The sequence below is a fragment of the Macrobrachium nipponense genome, chromosome 39 (assembly GCF_015104395.2).
Source record: "Macrobrachium nipponense isolate FS-2020 chromosome 39, ASM1510439v2, whole genome shotgun sequence".
NCBI classification, from domain to species: domain Eukaryota; kingdom Metazoa; phylum Arthropoda; class Malacostraca; order Decapoda; family Palaemonidae; genus Macrobrachium; species Macrobrachium nipponense.
The window spans coordinates 2123762-2144065 of NC_061099.1; the positions used below are offsets into that span (position 1 = coordinate 2123762).

General features: G+C 36.3%; 1 protein-coding gene across 5 annotated transcripts in view; it reads left to right on the forward strand.

Moving 5' to 3' along the window:
- The window catches only part of LOC135210010 (inter-alpha-trypsin inhibitor heavy chain H3-like), a 360551-nt gene extending 347271 nt beyond the window's left edge, over window positions 1-13280 (forward strand). For 3 of the 5 annotated variants that reach the window (XM_064242770.1, XM_064242771.1, XM_064242774.1), the window contains 9 exons: window positions 661-840; window positions 1760-1843; window positions 2140-2335; window positions 2608-2721; window positions 3335-3486; window positions 4178-4650; window positions 5619-5788; window positions 6971-7040; window positions 12026-13280. In XM_064242770.1, coding sequence (XP_064098840.1) covers window positions 661-840; window positions 1760-1843; window positions 2140-2335; window positions 2608-2721; window positions 3335-3486; window positions 4178-4650; window positions 5619-5788; window positions 6971-7040; window positions 12026-12218 — 1632 coding nt within the window. In that variant the 3' untranslated portion in view covers window positions 12219-13280. The remainder of the gene's footprint in view (window positions 1-660; window positions 841-1759; window positions 1844-2139; window positions 2336-2607; window positions 2722-3334; window positions 3487-4177; window positions 4651-5618; window positions 5789-6970; window positions 7041-12025) is intronic. The other 2 variants (XM_064242772.1, XM_064242773.1) reach the window with 2 other exon arrangements.
- Window positions 13281-20304: the final 7024 nt, after the last annotated feature.

Sequence of the window (20304 nt, forward strand, 5' to 3'; positions counted from 1 at the left end):
TTGTAATTGATCAGACTAGGTAACATATGGGGAAAGTCAGTGGCTGTATGTTTTTCTTATCTCGTCTATTAATATTATAAATCAAGGTGAAGAAATGAGAAACATAAACTTTTCATGTACAAGCCCATTTGTCATCTCAGAGGTTAGGTCTTCTAAAGCAACCCTAGATAGTCTATTGACCGTTTGCAGTTAGCACCTTCTTTACTTATTGAGTTACAGCATCTTTTTATAGTATTTTTCTGGTTTTTCTTTTAATTATCTTCGAGTAAAGTAAATATAGAATACAATGAGATACAGAAACCTGATGCAGTTCTTGCTAAAAACTATTATTCGTTTATAAAAAATGTATTTCCAAATTAACATAGAAAATTTAAATCTTATAGGGTAAATGTAAACAGAAAGGACTGGCAGTGTTACAAAATTAATTCTGTACAAATTTATGCCTGACAGAGAGGCATTAAACAATGGGAGCACTATTTTGACCGTTAAAAAGATTTATTTTACAGATTAAATCACTGTAAACTGAAGATACATACATAATATTATCAGCAAATGTAATAAATAAAATCAAATTTTACCCAAAACTGGAGAGTACTTGCAAAACTGGTTATCAACAAGAGTCGACAGTATACAACATAATTATTTTGTGTTCTTTCTAAGGTCATTGCTGTTGGGAGGATGTTTGGAGTAAGGAATGTCCACCCAAGAGTAACAGGTGTGAGCCAAACAGGTGCTGTACATTTGCAAACACAGCAAACCAATGAGCCTGACTTTTCCCTGAGTGAAGATGACATAACTAATTCAGCGGTTGTGAGACTCTGGGCTTTTGTAACAATTCAGGTGAGTCATGTCTTACCACTATTTTTTTTTTTTATCTTTTGCATTATTATGATGCCAAAGAAAGAGCACGGCAGTTGTTTTAACCTGAAACTTGAGCATTTTGCTCGGAAGGTTCAAAATTAATGTTTTATTCTGAAATATTAGGCCTGTTTCCTTTATAAGGCACAGAGATTTTATACTGAAGTGCAGGAAAATTTCTCAAATATACTGTGAGTGCTATTTCAGCAATGAGGGTTTCTGGCAGAGGTAGTAGTAGTAGCGAGCGGAAGGTAGAAGTTGTAACGGCACACCTCTAGAGGGGGATTTTGAGAGAGGAGACTTCTAATTGGCAAAGCATCTGTGGTAGTGGCTTCCACTCGCCCCTGTGCTATACCCGACACCCTATGAGGGTGAGCGAGCAGAGGGTAGTAACTCCAGCATTCCATATGGCTTTTTTCTCTGGTATATTTAGCATGTATTTATACCTAGAAATGAGTGTTATAGGAACATTTCACCGGGCGACACAGGTCTTCCCCCAGAAATAGATTTTTCCTTTGTCAAAACCCCTTTTTTGGTATCTTCAAGGATAAAGGATCTAAATCAGGTGAAAGTGTTTAAATGTGATTAGTGATGAATATTTTTTATTGTAAGTTGAATAAATTTCTATTATCTGGTCAGTTCATCTCATTATTTTATTAAGGTTTGAGGCTTTGTTTTCTTATCTTACCACAATACATAAAGGACAGTACATATTCTAGCAGAAAATTCACTATAGACAGTGAGCAATGAAAAGTATCACAAGCCAATACGTAACCCACAAACGTTGAGATGTGCCACAAATAATTTTTTGTTTAGGCACAAGAATTTCAAAATGTATGGTCAGAATACAGTAGATACGTACATGAATAACCAACATTTCAACCTCTATTGTCCATTCCAGAATCTGACAAAGCAAGCTAAGCTCAGTGATAATTATTCCCACGTGAAGAGACTGTTAGATCAAGCAACGCACCTTGCCATGAAAGTATGTTACTTTATTGTTTCTGTATTGAGCCTTACCTGTTTGACATGGAATAGTTATCGTGCTTCAGTGAGATTAGTTAGTAATAGAAACTGTTTTGTAAATGATTCAGATTCATAGTTTATTGAGTTTTGTTTGAAATAAATGTACAGTATTTTCCACAGAACAGATGCCTGTAAGACATTATGTGAAGTATATTTTCATTGAAATGTGTACCATCATTGAGAACACTGGAATAAATTTTTTTTCAAAAGACGGGAACAGAATTTATTTTTTATGACACTCTTAACCTACTAAAGTTCAGGTTTGTGACACTTGTGACGTCACTGGTGGTCAGGGATGCGACTGGCGAATACGAAGTGGACTCCGCATCTGTTGATTTTCCCCATCTTCCCATAAGCCACGGGCCAGCAGCTGCATACGTTGGACCTCCCAGCATCATGCGACCAACACGAAAACAGGCTCTCGCATATCAGACGTTCGGTAGGATACAATGTAATTATGTCTACAGAAAATGTAGTTTTTTTCTCATCAAAGTTTCTTTAAGGGTAAATAGAGAAACTTTTAGTTATAGATTTATTTGCTGACAAAAGTGAAACTGAACTTTTGATTAAATTTCATTTGCAAAATTGCACTACTCATTCTGTTTTTTTCTTTTATCACTTTGTATTTGTTTAACTGAAAATGAATTGTAAAGTTTTATATAAAATATAGTAACTGCCACCAGTGGAAAACTTATCTCTGCATGCTATTTTTTTTTTTTACAGTAGATCAGGATCCACACTTTGTTGTCAGTCCACCTGGTCTTAATATGCCTCTTTGCTTTGATTATCATGCCCATGATGGAGCCTACATCAGCCTCATAAGAGATAAAAGTTCTGGTAAGTTAGTTCATGCAGTGTTTTGTGACTGATGAAACTGAATCTACTTATCCTTAAGTTTTCTCTTGTTTTAATTGAAGTTACAAGTAATTTGCATATGAAAGACTGTATTATGTAAATTGCATATGAAAGACTAGTTTGTGCTATGTCATGTGTGAATTTGATGAAATGGAATGTGTTTATCCCAAAGTATTCACTGTTTTTCATCTGAAGTTACTAGTAAATTGCATAATAAAGACTGTGAACTCAACACAATACTGCAAATAGCCACAGGTTTATATCAGCTTCACAAGTTTCAAAGCCCTCTATAATAAAGCGCCTTGCTATAGTTGCGTATATAAATATCTGATGGAAGTTGGTTCCTTTAAGATGCCTAGGATTGTTTACCTAGGAATAATAACAATGGTGCTGCTCAAAGTGACTTACATATCTTCACTTTTTAAGTTAGTTTTATAAAGATAATAAGACCTATTGGTTTCATGAAGATAATAAGACCTGCTTGAATATATCAGTAATAATGTATTGGAAAATTTGCAGGATCTTTACAAAACAACAATAAGGTATTAAGTCTTTTCCCTGCTTTGTCCATGTTTTAATGCGTCTTACATTGCAGGTATAATTGTCAATGGGCAGACGATGTCTGATGTCCACAAACCAAAGCTTACATATATAATTAAGCTGTTCATTGCCTTGGGTGATGTGAACATCACATTGACACCTACTCATATGGAAGTTGACTGTGTTGATGATGATGGAAATGTGAAGGCAAGTATGAAGTTGAGAATCACAGGAATGTATTCTTCCATACACTTTCTTATAATGATGAGTTAGAGAATATCGAAAACTACAGTCCTTTCTTGTTTGAGGGTGTAAGTTCTCAAAAATCCAAGGAAGTAACATGTGGGCATGTGATTTGATACTGTACCTTAAATTCTTTAATGTGTTCTCTTATTTATTACAGTACTATTTATACAGTATTGTTTATGTATTTATTAATTTATTACTAAGGTACTGAATAGGGAATTCAGGGCCAGCTACGACACCTGACATTATTTTCCATTTTGTTCAATCACATTTATTATCTTGTCATTGAAATTAATTACAAAATAGATATACTTAAGAGCACTGTGATTTTGCAGATAACCATAGGATGGTAACAATTTTTTTTATTGAATTTGCAGCTTTTCTTGAATTAATCTTGTTTATTAAATTGGTCTTGTTAATACTGGGGAATGACTACCTATATAATTACAGTTTCTGTAATTTAATATTGATATTATGCAAATATCCAATTTGTTGTGGATGTTTTGTTCCGTTTCCCCAAAACATGACTGATTTCACTTTTTGATATTGCAGAAAAGTTATACTCTATTATTCCATATTACTTGGTATTATCTTTAGATATTGTAAACAAGATATCTGGTTGTGGTTAATTTTTACCTTTTAATCAACACAGGTGGATCACATTACAAAATCACTGTGGCCATTCTACAAAAGAAATGGGAAGAAATACAATAAAAGGATGGCCAATTTTCCTGCCAGACAAACATTCCTTCATGTACGTAAAGAGGAACATGATGTAGTAAACAGCACACCGAGTTCAAGTGCTTCACAAGAAAGCATTAGCCCTACGACGCCTGAAAGTGTGGCAAATCCCCCACTGAAATCTTACCCACCAAGAAGGTTACTTATGGATGCTGAAAGATCTCAGGAAGAGGTTCATTATGTCATGAATTCAGTTGCAGATGATTACATTCCACATCATGAACACAGGAACACAATAAGACGTCAGACTCGAGATCCTTATGGCCATGGTATGAGACGTTTCACAAGGCAGTCTGGTAGCAGTGATCACTCAAGCAGACAAGGACATATTGACCAGAATCTCTGCAGTGTTAATACAACATGGAAAGATGGCACTGGTAAAAAGTAAGCAAAGCTTGTCTTAGCATCTATCTTAAATTATTTACAAAACTTATTTTGGCATACAGTAGTCAGCCTTTTTAAGAGCACATGCATTAGCTTCATTTATAATTGTTAATGTACCTTTTATTTTTAGGTTATTAAGTTCTGTAGACATTAACTTGTTGGTTACTACAAATTGGTTATCAAGAACTACTTTGACTTTCTAATCACTGCAATCAGTATTTGCCTCAAGAAAGTATAGAAACCCCTTTGGAAAAATTGCCTTTACAGTATATAAGAAATGCAAGTACGTACTGCTTAAAGTAACACCCGTTTTATCTATTTGTCAGTAGAATGAAGCATTACTCACCAATGTTTTAATTATATGAATATGAATATGCATAGCATTCTATGTAGACCTCAATAAGCTGCTTGGGATTCTTAAAACAGGTTAGTGTGTACTGGAGTATACTTTTCTTTCTTTCTTTGCATCTCTCAAATTGTGCTTAAAATGTGTACAGGCTCTCAGAATTATAAATGGCTGCTTTGGATCAGGTGGTACATGGACTTCAGACAGTAGTTGTGAGTAATTTGTTCATCATCACTCTGTAGGTGATGATATTATCAGGTTTATCTTGATCACCAAATAAAAATACCTGACTCCCTTGAAGATGGTTACTCCTACAATAAGAGCTGCGGATGATAGCTTTTGAAAAATGGAAAATTTATTCTATTGGTGGGTTGCAATATTTTCTTGTTAAATGGCTCATCATTTTTCCCTCACTGTTAAATTAGCTAACAGCATTTTATGTTAAGCTAGGGTCGAGGACATCCTCATCTTTGGTACAGCTACAAAATCCTGGTCAAAAAAGCAGTCAGCCCTGGATATTGTCAGCCAAAGGATAGAGTAATTTGCATTCAGTTTTGTCTTTTCATTACCATAATGAAATACAGTATTATATTCCTTATTTACCCATATATTCTCTTTGTAGGTATGGTGATGTAATGGTTGTTTTATATAAAAAGAGAAATATGCATATAATGTTTGGGGATGGGCAAGCCCACTTTGTCGTAGTACGATCCAAGAAAGATGACCAACAGTACCTGGGATTCTATTTACAAGATGAAGAGATTATGTCACCAAATACTCAGGGGCTCATAGGTAAGCTCATTCCAGTTTTGTAGCAATCATTGCATTTGCTGTAAGAAACTATGTCATGTAACTGTTTGCATATTGGATTTCCATTTTGACTAGTTACTACTACTAATAGTTTATGCATATTTTCCAGTTTACCCAAAAAAAAAATTTGTGATTTGAATCTGCAGTAAAGAACCATGGAGATATAAGAAATGATGAGCCCATTGCTATGGTTTTGTATCTGATTTATTAATGATTGCACTTTACTGCGCTATAAAGTTTAATATTTTTCCCATTACACTTTGCCATAAAGTTACTGTCAGATATTCATCAGAATTTTTTATTTTGGTTCCAAACATACTTTATGTAAAAATTGTGTAGTTGAGAGAACATATTGAACTATGTACACACATTTTCAAATTATTTTTATATACATTTGAAGTTGGATACAGGAAACCCAGTGCATTACAGGTACTTTGTGTATATTTATACAAGAAGTTTAATTGGTCCTTATAAACACATGTTACATGACAAAACTATATACAGTATTCCTGTCAACAATCTTTAAACCTTATCACTGGTCAGTTGGTGAATGATTGACAAGTGTACATTTACAGTACATATATGGAACATGGTGTGAAAACAATGTTGGTGGTATTGGAAATAGTGGTTGTTCTGTAATGAAAGGAGTCAGTCACAATTGGTTTTTTTCTTTCTTTTTTTAGCTCCCACCTGTTTTGTCTGGTGGTTGCATCCACTGGAACACTTCACTTGAGTATTAGACAGTTTGTGAAATCCAATTCCACAGATGGTTCAGTATTGAGACCCTCACCCCAGTGAATATGCTCACCAGACTCTACAAAGGCGAGAGCTAAAGAGGACCAAAAATCATGACAGACTGACAACCCTGCCATCCCCCCCCACAACCCCACCCCTTTCATTACAGGAATACTGCCATTTTCAGTAAAATCATTTCCACACTTGCGTATCCTATATATTAAATTGCTTCTCTCACAAACTCTTACATTCATCAGTGATCAGGATTAAAGACTATTAAATTAAAATATGTGGTGTTGTCAAGTAAATAGTGTCTTATGGCCCTTTTAAACTCCATAAAAACACATATTACAGTATATAAAAAAACTAATATTTTTTATACAATACACTAATTATAAGGTAACTAAGGATTTTGCCCCTACTTTCCAGGTCAGTTTACTTCGAAGGTCATCACAGTTAACTCCTCAATACCTGGTGAACAGCCAGATGAAAAGTCAAAGTAAGTTAAGTTCTTTAACAATGAAATGCTTTCTTCTAGTGGTAAATTCCTTCTCCTATACAGGCATGCAGAAGTATTTAAATATGTTTGATGCCTTTTCATCTCTACCTTCAGTTTTATTGCTTAATTAACTCTGTAACTTATCCTTTGATTCACCCATAATAACAAATGCTCCTGTACTTCTCTCAATAAGATACTAAACATTACAGTTGAAGTATTCATTGGCGTACTGTCAAAGTGATAATCATTCTCTTTTAATGAATGGAACTTACCCAGTAATTATATACCTAAGAGTTTCACTCACCGCTATATAATTACTGGGTAAGTATAATTAAAACTGTCATTCTTGCAAGCTGTTTAGATAAATTTAGCTGGCACCATAATAAACAGGTTGGTGCTGCAACAATTCCTAGGTGTAATAGTTATTTATGAAAGGCCTTGTGCTGTATGACATTAATATTCTTAAAAAGTGAAGATGTTTCTTTTGAACAAGTTTTTTTTTTCCCTCTCCACAACCTTTCCTCTAAGCATGCTCTTTCCAAATGTATGCAGTCCATTTATGGAGCTCTCTTTAAACTATAACTACTTACAGGTCTTTCTAGTTCTTCCACCACTCACCTGAGATTCCATAGTGGCAAGAAAACTTAGGTATCTTGTCTTGAACTTATTTTGGAACTTATTTTGCTTTAATTTGTATCGGCTAAGATCATGGAAAGATGTTCTATCATAGTAGTTTTACTTCCTCTTATGTTTGACACGTTTTGGTGGCCTTCCAGTGAAAAATACTAAATGTGAATAATTAAGGTACATTTAACACAGGTTTATGTATAGCAGGCAGGAGGTTTACAGTTGGCAGGTCAACTGCTACGCTGAATTTTGATTGGTTACGGTGTAGAGATGAGGCGAGTAAGAGACACTGTCTGAGTACTTAATAATTTATTGTCACAAATTTCTGACAAGACAAACTTCCACAAACGGAAAAATGGAAAAGTAGTTTTTAATATCAGTGAAAGAAAGACAATTTTACCATCAGGTGTGTTTTCTCACACCTGGAAAAATTTAAGAATTCTTTGTAATTTAAAGAAAGTGGACAGCCAGGTGGAGAGGCAAAAGGAGAATTGATGAAAAGTAATAGGCAGACGTGAATACAGCTGAAAAATAAGAAAGGAAAGTTCTTGATAGCTTAAAAGTTTTACATATACAAATGGTTTTAGTTTTACAAATGAAACACTAACTTCTGAAAATACACAAAAAAGAGATTCAGCCAATCATCTTGGGCTTGTTTTCTGGCGAGAGTTGGTGATATTGTTTTGGCAGGTGGATGCCCAGAGGTCCCATTTGGGACACTTGGCAGTGAGCACTGCTTTTAGGGATCGGTGGAGATGCTCAACCATGCCATTTCCTTTTGGATTGTAGGCTGTTGTGTGATTTACTTTGTTTTTTGACTGGTGGCGAGGGAGGATATGAAGTTAGCCTCCCGGTCGCATGTAATGCTGGACTCCATGCTGACTGACCCAGTTTAATAATGCTCATGCAGTTTTCAGCAGTCTGTTGCTTGATGGGTATTGCCTCTGGCCATCTGGTGTTTCGGTCAATGATTGTGAAGAGGTATCTGTGCCCTTCAGAGGGTAGTAGGGCGCCTACAATGTCAACGAATAGTTATGCTGACGTTCCCTATCCCCGACTCTGTATGCCTTGTGACTGGATGTTGGCAGGGAAGACATTCTCTTCTCTTGCACATTTCTAGATGTCCGTTGTTCATGGTCCACCAGACGTATTGTTCTGACAGTGTGTGGGTGGTGGAGCAGCATTATGGGTGTGATAGGTTATGGGCGAGAATGAAAGCCTTCTTCCTCAATGCCAACGGTAAATAGGGGTGAAGACATCTGGTATCTCTTTCGCAGGCGATGGTAGTGTTTGTGTCGTCTATTGTGAAATCCCTCATCATGAGAGTGGAATTTTCCTGCCAGTGTCATCCTTCTGGGCTGTTGCTATCTTAGGATATATCATCCTGATCCGAAAGGTGTGGATAGTGTTTCTGGAAAGGGTGTCTGCAATGTTGTTGAAGGAGTCTTTTGGGTATCTGATCATGCAGGAAAATTCTGATATTGCAGACAGGTGGTACTGCTGACACACCGACCCTCAGTCTGCCTTTTTTGTGACAGGGTGGACCAAGGAATGCTGCCCTTTAAGCATGTGCAGGAAATGTTGGATGGCCCAGTGGACTACTAGCAACTCTTTCACTGGCGATAGCTTTTTGCTGAAGAATGCCAAAGGATGACGACCTTCGCCTGTGTCCTGTTCAAGTACTGCGCCCATTGCCATGTTACTGGCATCAGTTGATAGGGTTTGGGATCTATGGAAGAGAGGGAAAATTAAGGTTACTGCAGAACTAAGTGCTTTTTTTGGCTACTTGAAAAGCTTTCTCATGTTTGTAACACCAAGTCAGTGATTTTGGTTTTTCTTTTAAGTACGTATTTGTGTAAAGGCAACATTAATTCAGCAAGGTTGGGCATAAAATGGTGGTAGTAGTTTTTCAGGCCAGGAAATTCTTAAAGCGCTTTGATGTTCTTTGGCCTTGGGAAGCCGATGACAGCTTGGATTCTTGTCAGCAGGGGTTTTATTTCTTTTGAAGTTTACTTGATGGCTAAGAAATTCTGTTGCACTTTGTGCCCATTAGCATTTATCTTGTCAAACTACTAGCCCATTTTCTCTTAGTTTCTGTAGGCCTTGTCTTACGCCTTTGATGTAATATTTGTAGCCGTGACTGAAAATTACAATTCCATCAATATAATAGACGATGCAGCTGGGTAAATTCTCTTGACGAGTTTGTCCATGAGTCACTGCAAATAAAGTGGCTCCTGCATTTTGGAGAACAAAACAGATATAGCTGAAAGCGTATGTTCCGAAGGGGGTGATGATGGCATTCTTTTGTCTTCTTTTGCTACCGGGACTTAGTAGTACCCCCTTCAGGTGGTCTATTTTTGTGACTACTCTGGTTTCTTCCAACTGGTTCGTCATGTCAATGATGTTGGGCGGGGGTAAATGTCTGGTACTATCTTGACATAAGCCATCTTGTATTTGCAGCAGGGTCACCATGTACCGTCTGCTTTAAGCACCATGTGGAGGGGGGATGCCTATGGGCTGGAGGCTTTCTGGTAAATTCCTGTATGTTCCATGTTATGGAATAACTGTTTGGTGCATGCTACCTAGTTTGTCTGGGGCCAAATGTCTGAAGCAATCATGGACTGGGGATCCCTCGGTCATGTTGTGGTGTTTTGACATTGTTTGCAGGGTGCTGGTATAATGTCGTGTTGGAGGACGTCTTGAAATATTTCTGAGAATTCCTGAAGGAGTTGATGGATCTCAGATTCCATTGTGTTCTTCACTGCTGCTATTGCTGTGATGGGAGCTATAGGGCCATCTCTTGGAACCAGCTGGTGTCTGGCTTCATCCACTAGCATATCATTGGGCTTTAGGAAATCTGCTCCAATTAGTGCAATTGTAACATCTGCTGTGATGAATTTCCAGGGGTTTGGTTTTCTGCAGAATGTTAACCTCATTGTTTGGCTAACATAAATTTTGAGTGGGGTGCCACTGGCAGTGGATACCTGGAGAGTTGGGGGTGGGAGGGGGAGGCATTCGTGTGGGTTGGCTAGCACAGACTACTTGCACACGTCCATGTCTAAGAGGAATTGTGTGTTTGTCTCAATTGATCAATTATGTAAAAATATGTTGAGTGTTTTTGTGTACCTGGAAGGAAGACAGACTAGTTTCCTCTTATGAGGCAACTGGTCTGCCCATCATAGACAGTTAACTGTTTGGGCCGCTGCCGCAACCCTCTTGCAAGGTTTTTGAAAGCAGGCACCCATTCTTACATTTTCAGCCTTTGTTCCAAATCTCCAGTAGAAGAAACAGACTCTTTAGATACTCTTCTTTTTTTTTTTTTCTTTTCTTATGCTTATGTTTGTTCCCACTCTTGTAGTTTTGGAAGCAGTGAGGTCCTCTGGCTCACAGTGTTCATCTGTGCTGCTTGGATGCTGCTACAGGTGGTTGAGAGGGTTTTGATGATGTCTCTGCCATATGCACTCAGAAACTTGTCAGAGGGCATGGTGCATGCCTGGGCTTTCTCTGTGCACTACATGATCTTGAAAAGCAGCAAGGCATCAACATGGTAAATGAAACCGAATTTTCCCCCTCTACTATAATGAGAAACATAAATCAGCTGGTACAACCAGGTGCCAAACCTATGAAAGAGAGATCACAAGATGCCATCCCATAACCTGAACAGACTTATCATAGACATAGCAGTAGGGGGTACCCTAGCCAAGATTCCCCTCCAGCCAATACATCAAATTGGTTATCAAGATCACAACACTTCTGGAGTGTACATCAGCATATGAAATGAGAAGCTTCCTGTGGCAGGTAGAGGTATCAACTATCATAATCAATATTTTACATAGTAGATCATCAATAATTATGTAACAGTGCCTGTTGGACATTAGAGGTCTTGTAAGTTGTATGGGTAATTAAGTTTAATTTCTTTGGGATATACATGGAATGGTTAATGTAAGTTGTATGGGTAATTAAAGAGTTTAATTTCTATGGGATATATACATAGAATGGTTAATGTAAGTTGTATGGGTAATTAAAGAGTTTAATTTCTATGGGATATATACATAGAATGGTTAATGTAAGTTGTATGGGTAATTAAAGAGTTTAATTTCTATGGGATATATACATAGAATGGTTAATGTAAGTTGTATGGGTAATTACAGTTTAGTTAATGTGTAATTACAGTTTAGTTAATGTAAGTTGTATGGGTAATTAAATAGTTTAATTCCATGGGATATATGTACATGGAATGGTTAGTATTGCACCATAATAATATTTCTTACTTTACAAGGCACAATAGTTTTTAGTTACCTTGCAAGAAAGGAGCCTTTTGAATTCATGATTTCAATGTGCATTACATTTTCTTCCAGGGTGGAGTTGCTAGTGCAAAGACGAACAGCAAAGAGAAGACAAAGGCAACGAAAAGCCCGTGTTATTGGCACCTTCTCAAGCCGTCGATCTAACCCAGGTCAAGAACATGTTGATTGTATTGCAGTCCGGCAGGGTAGAAGACTGTTAGATGGAAAGCCTGAAGATTACCTCTTGAGTTGTCTTTTTTGCTGAAGATTTGAGGAGTGTCCTTCTATGATAGGACTGCTTTATGTACTAATGTGCATCATCTCCTGTAAAGATGTACTACTAGTTTATATCAAGAAATGACACTAATATCTCACAACAAACCACATTATTAAGCCTGACCAAGAAATACGTTTATCACGTATAACTGTTAGAATTTTCATATCACTTCATAAAATGAATGAATTGATGCATAATTATTTATATATTACATACTGTAATTAGAAAATTTTGGATGTGCCTGTTGGCATTTAAAGGAAACAATTGGTGTAGGGTCATTATAAAAGGTTTCAGTCTTGCATAATGAACACACTAATGATTTAAGTATTACAGTTTAATTTTAACATACTAGCTTTAATTAGGATGATAAGACTTGCACTGTAACGAATTGCCCAAATTACTCACAGAATGCGTGCATTTTTAGAATGTTTATTGTGTGTAAATAAGAGTTATATATAAGATTATAGCTATATAAGTCAGTATAATGAAAGTCGGCCTAGATATGCACCTATGTGGAAGTTTGTCAATGCAATTTTGCACACTTTTAGAAACCCAAGTGATATTACCCTTTCACAAACTTTCAGTCCTATAAACTTGGAATTTTGCAGTCAGCACAGTAAGGTCCCCTACAATACAGGGTTGTGTATTGTTAGGTGGGGAACATGTCAGCTTTTGAATTGCTCTACTTTTTTTTTTAAATAGGAGAGAGAGAGAGAGAGAGAGAGAGAGAGAGAGAGAGAGAGAGAGAGAGAGAGAGAGAGAGAGAGAGAGAGAGAGAGAGAGAGCAGTGTCTGTTAGCTTTACAAATGTGATAAAAAGTGAAGTTTGCTAAAATCAATATATATGAACCAAGTTTATTTCATAGTACTATAAGCTTTATCCTATAAAGGCTTATGACCTTGGTAAAGCATGTTTATTGGCAAATTGTGCTGACTAGGTTCTTGCAAGGCTACATTTGTACAGGAATGGTAAGGGAGTTTAAAAGGATGTGGTATTCATTCAGTCATATTACCTAAGTAAAGTGTTTCAAATAAAATATCCTTGTGTAAATATAGTTTCATTAGTGCAATTTCCCTTTATATAATGAGAGTCATTTACTTGGCAAGCAAGTCACTGGCTAAAATACCAATATACAGAGAAAATAGAGTTAAGAAAATAAATTAGATAAAAAGTTTGATAAAAAAAAAGCATAAAAAATAAGAAAACCTGTTATCAACAATTTACACTAAGAAAATAATTCAATAGTAACCCTGTTAAATAATTATTGATGACAGTCAAATAACCTTCCTTCATTGTAAGTCCTGTAACGGAAATCATCAAGAACATATATAACTGCATAACTGCACAATATTTACAGGTATACTTGGGCATGAAATATGATGATCTCACAGCACCAGAAATAACAAACTTTCTAGGGCAATTTGTATTTTTCATAGCTACAAACCTGAGGTCTTAACAATAGTACGTATATGTAATTTTCTAGCACCTAGCTGGATCCGGGGATAATTTTCTGGCACCTAGCTGGATCTGGTTAAACAATTGGAGATTGAAAAGCAAGGAATCTGTGAGATCTGGAAACACGTGCACATATCGGGTGAAAACTGCTTAGTCTTTTTCTTAACCCCTTGAGTGAGAGTCACGGTTGCTTACTCTCGATGTGACCTGATATCATGAGGAAATCACCAGCTCAGCAATGTAATTACTGTACTGTATAAGCATACAGTACAGTATTACTGAGTTATACGTATATCTAGACTCTCATTGGAATAACCTAATAATGTTCTTGTATAAGGTGAAAATCAGAGCAAGGTCAAATTAAAGAGGTTTGGACAGTTAGGTGGGAGCTGAGAGAAGAGATAGATTAAAAACACAATGCAAACTTGTTACAAGCTACATAAATCAAAATTTGACAGATAATTTGCATAATCTGCAACAGAAGCCTCAAGTTTTAGAAACCTAGGAACATGCAAATACAGGCAGTCCCTGGGTTACGACTGGTTCGACTTACAATGTTCCGAGGTTAAGGCGCTTTTCAATTATATTCATCAGAAATTATTTCCAAGGTTACGACGCATGTTCCAGGGTTACGACGCCTACAACACTCATCTGGCAGAAGAAATATGACACCAAAAATCCAAAATAATAAATATTTGAAGGCTTTTTTAATGAAAAATGCAATAAGAATGCAGCTTACATAGTTTTGAATAGTACACCCAAAGCATTAAAAGTAAGGTTTTCTTAGGATTTTTGATGATGTTCCGGCTTACGACAATTTTCAGGTTACAACGTGTCTCAAGAACGGAACCCCATCATAACCCGGGGACTGCCTACTCAAAATGCGTATGATCTTTCAAACACAGACCAATGGGGAAGTTGGTTACTGCACTTCACTTCCAAACTTGTCGGTTGCAGCATTCTAGTGATTTGGAATAGCATAAAAGCCAACATTATCCTCTGGTACAGTACGTGTGCTTGCGAAACTATTCAAAAGAACGAGTCATAGAGTACCATAAAACAATTAGCAGAAACCATAAAACACAAGAATTATGAATTTACTGTATGTAAACCCCTTGTGGATCTTGAGATGTCATTTGACCCAGTGCAAAGGCATTCAATTAATTACCAAAAAGACAGCAGAGGAAAACATCCTTCAAACTCCTTCAAACTGGGTCCAAGTTGGGTAGAAATGAAAAGGCTGCTACAGTGCAACTCCTAGGCCTAATAGCTATGCCTCTGCATGTTCCCCACAGCATTTGATGGTACAGAACCACCTTTTATACTTTCTGAAAGGATTCTTCATGCCCTGTATGCTTTAAAATAAATAAAGCAGTCAGAAAAGTAGGTGTCACATCAAAGATCAAATACACTGGTGAAGAGAGTGATTACATTACTTGAGAGAAAAAGTTTATAACGCAGGTGAAAAATATGCTTTAATGTGCAGCCATTGTGAGTATTTATAAAACATGGGTGAGGTTCTCATGAGTTGTGAAAACAAAATGCCAAGACTCAGGGCTATGGTACTTAAAGATCATAACTTGAGCAGTAATCAATCACAATAACACAGCAGAGAGGATGTATAGAAGAAAGAGTATGGTTTGAGATTATCCCTCAAACATCCTTCAAATATTTTCAAATAAACACACAATGGTCTGAGTAGTCTTTTGCAAATTCTTCAGATACTTTTCAATACAAACAACATATTACCGTATACACATATATTTAAAGATGTGTTGACTTGGCTACCTTAAGGTACCGAGATGTCCAATCTGTTGGGATTTAAAGAAAGAATTATATGACCATTCTTTATTGCCTAAGATAGGTAAATTCTTCCACACTTACCATAACATTTCATAGAAGTAACCTTCCAATGGAGCCACAAAGTGTACTATGAGCCATCCTCATTACGTATTATAGGTATGTAGTAAAAGTTGACTATGCTAAAGTCTAGACCATTATCAACATTTGTTCATTAAACTGAATCCATAGGCACATCTACTGACTGACTGAAATGGAAAATAATTTAAAACTAATATATGTAACCTGAACCAAAACAACATGAGTGGTGGGTTTGCGGTTAAAAGAATAAAACTTTTTGGAAATAAAATTAATTTTTCCATAAAAATCCAACACCCACAGCCACACCATCAATCAATTATATGCTGGAATTGCTATATAGTTAGGAATGAATAGAGATACTTTGCACCAATAACTGACATTAGAAGGATATGGGATATGCCAGTGGAAATTGTACCCATAATGGGAACAGTAGGTACGATCCCAAGATCCCTGAAAAAGGATCTGGAAAAATAGAAGCGGAAGTAGCTCCAGGACTGATGCAGAAGTGTGCACTACTAGAAACAGCGCACAGTGAGAAAAGTGATGGACTCTTAAGGAGACAGGTTGCAACCCAGAACCTTGCACTATAAAAACCACCCAGTCAAACAGGATGACTGTGATAGGAAAAATAAAGTAAAATAAAATAATTATTTTCAGGTTCATATCAAGCATCTTGCTCTGTCCATTACTATTATTATTATTGTTATTGTTATTAGTCAAACGTTTCTGACAGACTTATTTTCTATATACCAAGAGTAAATAGACTGGTCATAATATCAATAAGTACATTACAGGTATTACAAAGTTTGATTAAAACATGTCAATCAATCAGTCATAAGCAAAAAAAATTTTTCGAAGGTAAATTACTTCATACTATAAAAAATCCTTTCATTGAAAATGGTTGTGATAGAGAAAAATAAAAGTCCACTCCATTTCCAAGGCCAGGCATTGAGAGCAAGAATAATGAAAAATGCTCTAAGAATTGCTTTAAGAGTTTAGAATACTGACAAAGATTGCTGTAAAGACCATGAAAGACACAGGAATCTCGAACATTTTGAAGCTTTGGTAGTAATATTGGATATATGGATATTGGAGACAAAGTTGAGTTCGAATTCAAGGAAACAGTCAGTTGATAGGGAGTGAATCAAGGTCAGCCATTCCAAGCCTATGTTAATAGCTTATGCATCCTTATGCTGTACTCTTAGGTTAGGTAGATTCCAAAGGAAGTAAATCCTAAGGTATTTTGGAAAATATTCATGCATTCATTGCACGTCTTTGTATGCTGGCCCCCCTACGCCCACCACTGCCAGCTTTCCTCCACCCTAACCTAAAACGCTGGTTCTCCACTGGGGGTCTCCCATTGTCATTACATAGCTACAGCGAAGAGTCAAAGCTACCTATATCGCTCTTTGGTACGTATAACTAAAAAACAGCTCTGCATGGGATATTACCTTGAAAAATTACTTTTTCCATAGTAGGGGGAAACATCCTTGGATCCATCGTCATTGGGTGGATCAGCCTTATTCACTTGATATTTAACAGGTGAAACAAGAATACAATTACATCTTTAAGCATCCCATTCAAAAGATTGAAGTTTCGTCAACATAAAGTGATATATGAGAGAGCCATACGATCCAAAATAAGAATGTGAGGTCTTCGTAAAATATGTTTTCAAGGCAGTTTTTAAATCCAATGCGTCGACCGACTGAGGTGCCTTTAGTAACTGGCATGGATCTCACCCTCACGTCCTTCCCAGAGCTCATTTGAACAATATTAGCCTCAGTTTGCCTCAGTAAAGGGTCCGAATAGGACCGAAAGTACTCGGCTATCTCGCTTTTTCATTTTTTCCTTCGTGGCAAAAAAAAAAACCTTTATATATATATATATATATATATATTATATATATATATATATATATAATACAGTTTAACTTGTAAGACCCAGTAGGCCATCGAATACAAGTTAAAAAACTAGATAATCAGTCAGTTTGAAGTAGTACGAGCATTTGTTCGACAAACGATACAAAATTTTCTCGAAAATTTTGTTCGGAAAACGGAAAGTTCGACATATGAAACGTTCGACTAACAAGGTACCACTGTATAGGCAACAAAATGTTGTTTTATTGTGCAGATTACAACTGCAATCTTGAGTAAGATCAATAAACATTACACACACACACACACACAGATATATATATATATATATATATATATATATATATATATATATATATTTATATCTGTGTGTGTGTGTGTGTGTAATGTTTATTGATCTTACTCAAGATTGCAGTTGTAATCTGCACAATAAAACAACATTTTGTTGCCTATACAGTGGTACCTTGTTAGTCGAACGTTTCATATCTCGAACTTTCCGAAAATTTGGTTTCGTTCGTCGAACAAATGCTCATACTACTTCAAACTGACTGATTATCTAGTTTATACTTGTATTCGATGGCCTACTGGGTCTTACAAGTTAAACTATTAATTTATTTTTTCATTTACAATATATAGTTTAATGATAACAATATTCGACAAAATACATGAAAGTATAAAGCATTTAATATAAAATTTAGCTTTCAATATAACATTTAGCATAAAAGATGTATAAAATCTTACGTAAACGCGGCGACGTCAACCAGCTGACTTGAGACAGAACGAGGGAGCGTTATGTTGAGGAGAGGAGAAGAGAGTTAAAATATTATTGTATGTATGTAAAAGCAATAACAATTCACACAAAAAGGGAATTTCTCGATAAATTTAACGTAATGATAAAGTATGAAAACGATCAAATGCAATAAAAAAAAATCTTAATTGAGCCAGTGTCCAGTGCGCCGAGTGAGACGGTCTAGTTAAACAATATTAACAAAACAGTAAATGAAAGAACAAAGCTTTTCACAGTAAAATTTAGCACAAATGATTAATAAAAATCATTCGTCATTGCGTGATACACAGCTAACCTGAGGTAGAGAGAGGTAGCGTTTATATTTTTTAGGATTAATGAATGAATGATTTAAAGTTATCGTGCGTCGTGGTATTGTTGAGGAGAGAAGAGACAGTAAAATCTTTATTAAAATATGTACAGTCGGCCACACATATAAGTAAACACATTTCAGCCACAAGGGCTGGATGTGATCTGGTAACACTGGAACTGTGCCTCCAGACGCACGATGAAACCCACCCCTTCAACGTGGCCACCGCCCTCCACACGTCTTCCCCAAACATTTTTCCCTCCAACCTTCACTCCCACCCTTTCAAGCACACGTTTATAACTTCTGCTCCCTCTCTCTAATTTCTCCTTCAAGGAAAATAATATAACTGAATCTATTCTGTAGGTTTATTTTCTCATCATGTGGAGGCGAGAAACCCCGTCTGTTCAACTTTTGTCGTAATAATATTATTACTTGGCTGTTACAGAGAAGAATTAACTCGGTTTTCGTGGCGCTTTCTTGTAATAATGGGATTTAGCTATCTACCAATAAAACCCTTGTCTATCAAATAACAGCATACCTACTACTCTTTAATTATAATTGTAATATCAACAGCCGCATTCCAAATTCTTATTATTACAAAGACAACTAGCATCAGATCGTGTAGGACCTTACGTAACTCAAATTAAGCATGAAGAAATAAAGAAGGCATAAGTTTAGGAGAGAAAGACCTCCATAGGCCTAGAAGACACTGAAGGAGGAGAAACAAAGAGACAGTTATAAGAGAGAGGACAACAGCAAGAAGGAGGCAGACGGAAAGGAGACAGTGTAATAGAGCTGAGAGTGTGGCTGGTGTCACAAGGGGCACCATTACCCTCTTAAGTATAATGGGGGCATAGGTCTTGACTTGTCATAGGGGTTATTATGGGAGTCGGTTCTTCCTTATGGTTGGACTTTTGTTTGGTCACAACCGACTATCATTGGATCACATCCGACATTGGGTCAAATTCTCGTATTTTTGTGCATGATTTTAACTGCTCGGCATAAGTCTACATTTATCGATGGCAAGCATGTGCGTATTTGTTTGTTTGTGTTTCGTCCTGCAGGTGTGAATTCCCAACGTTAAGAATGTATCAAGTAATATATATAGATATCAAGTAATATAATATGTATATATATATAATATTATATAATGTATATTAGTAATAGATTATATATATAATTCATAATAGATATATCTATATATATATATATATATATATATAATTATATATATGTATATATCATTTGACGTCCAAAATCTGTTATTAGTAACATTTTAACATATCACGTAATTAAGGGACAAATATTACAGCACCCTTTAATTAAGGATACACAATAGACTGAGAAATAACCATTTAATATGAAATATGTTATATAATAAGATACGACCAAAAACAAACTATTGCTTAGTCTCAATGAAAGCACATTACACTTCAAACAACAACAATATCTTAGTTTTATTAAGACTTTCTGAACAAATTCATCCCGCTACCAAAAATGTTTCCTCCCTTCTGTTACAGTATCAGTATTTAGTCCATCCACCATCGCTGGCGCCTTCATTTTGCCCGGCAGTATGTCAACGAAGACTTAGGTTTCTGGGCAAGAGTTGTTTTTTTCTGATGAGAAAACATTTGCGTCGACCTCGCACGGACAGTTGCACTGTTGGCGACGCAATAATACAAGATACTCCAGTGAGCACATCTACGAACAAGCCAGAAGCGGCCACGTTACCTGTAACGTGTGGGGATGGGTAAACTTATACACCCTGGG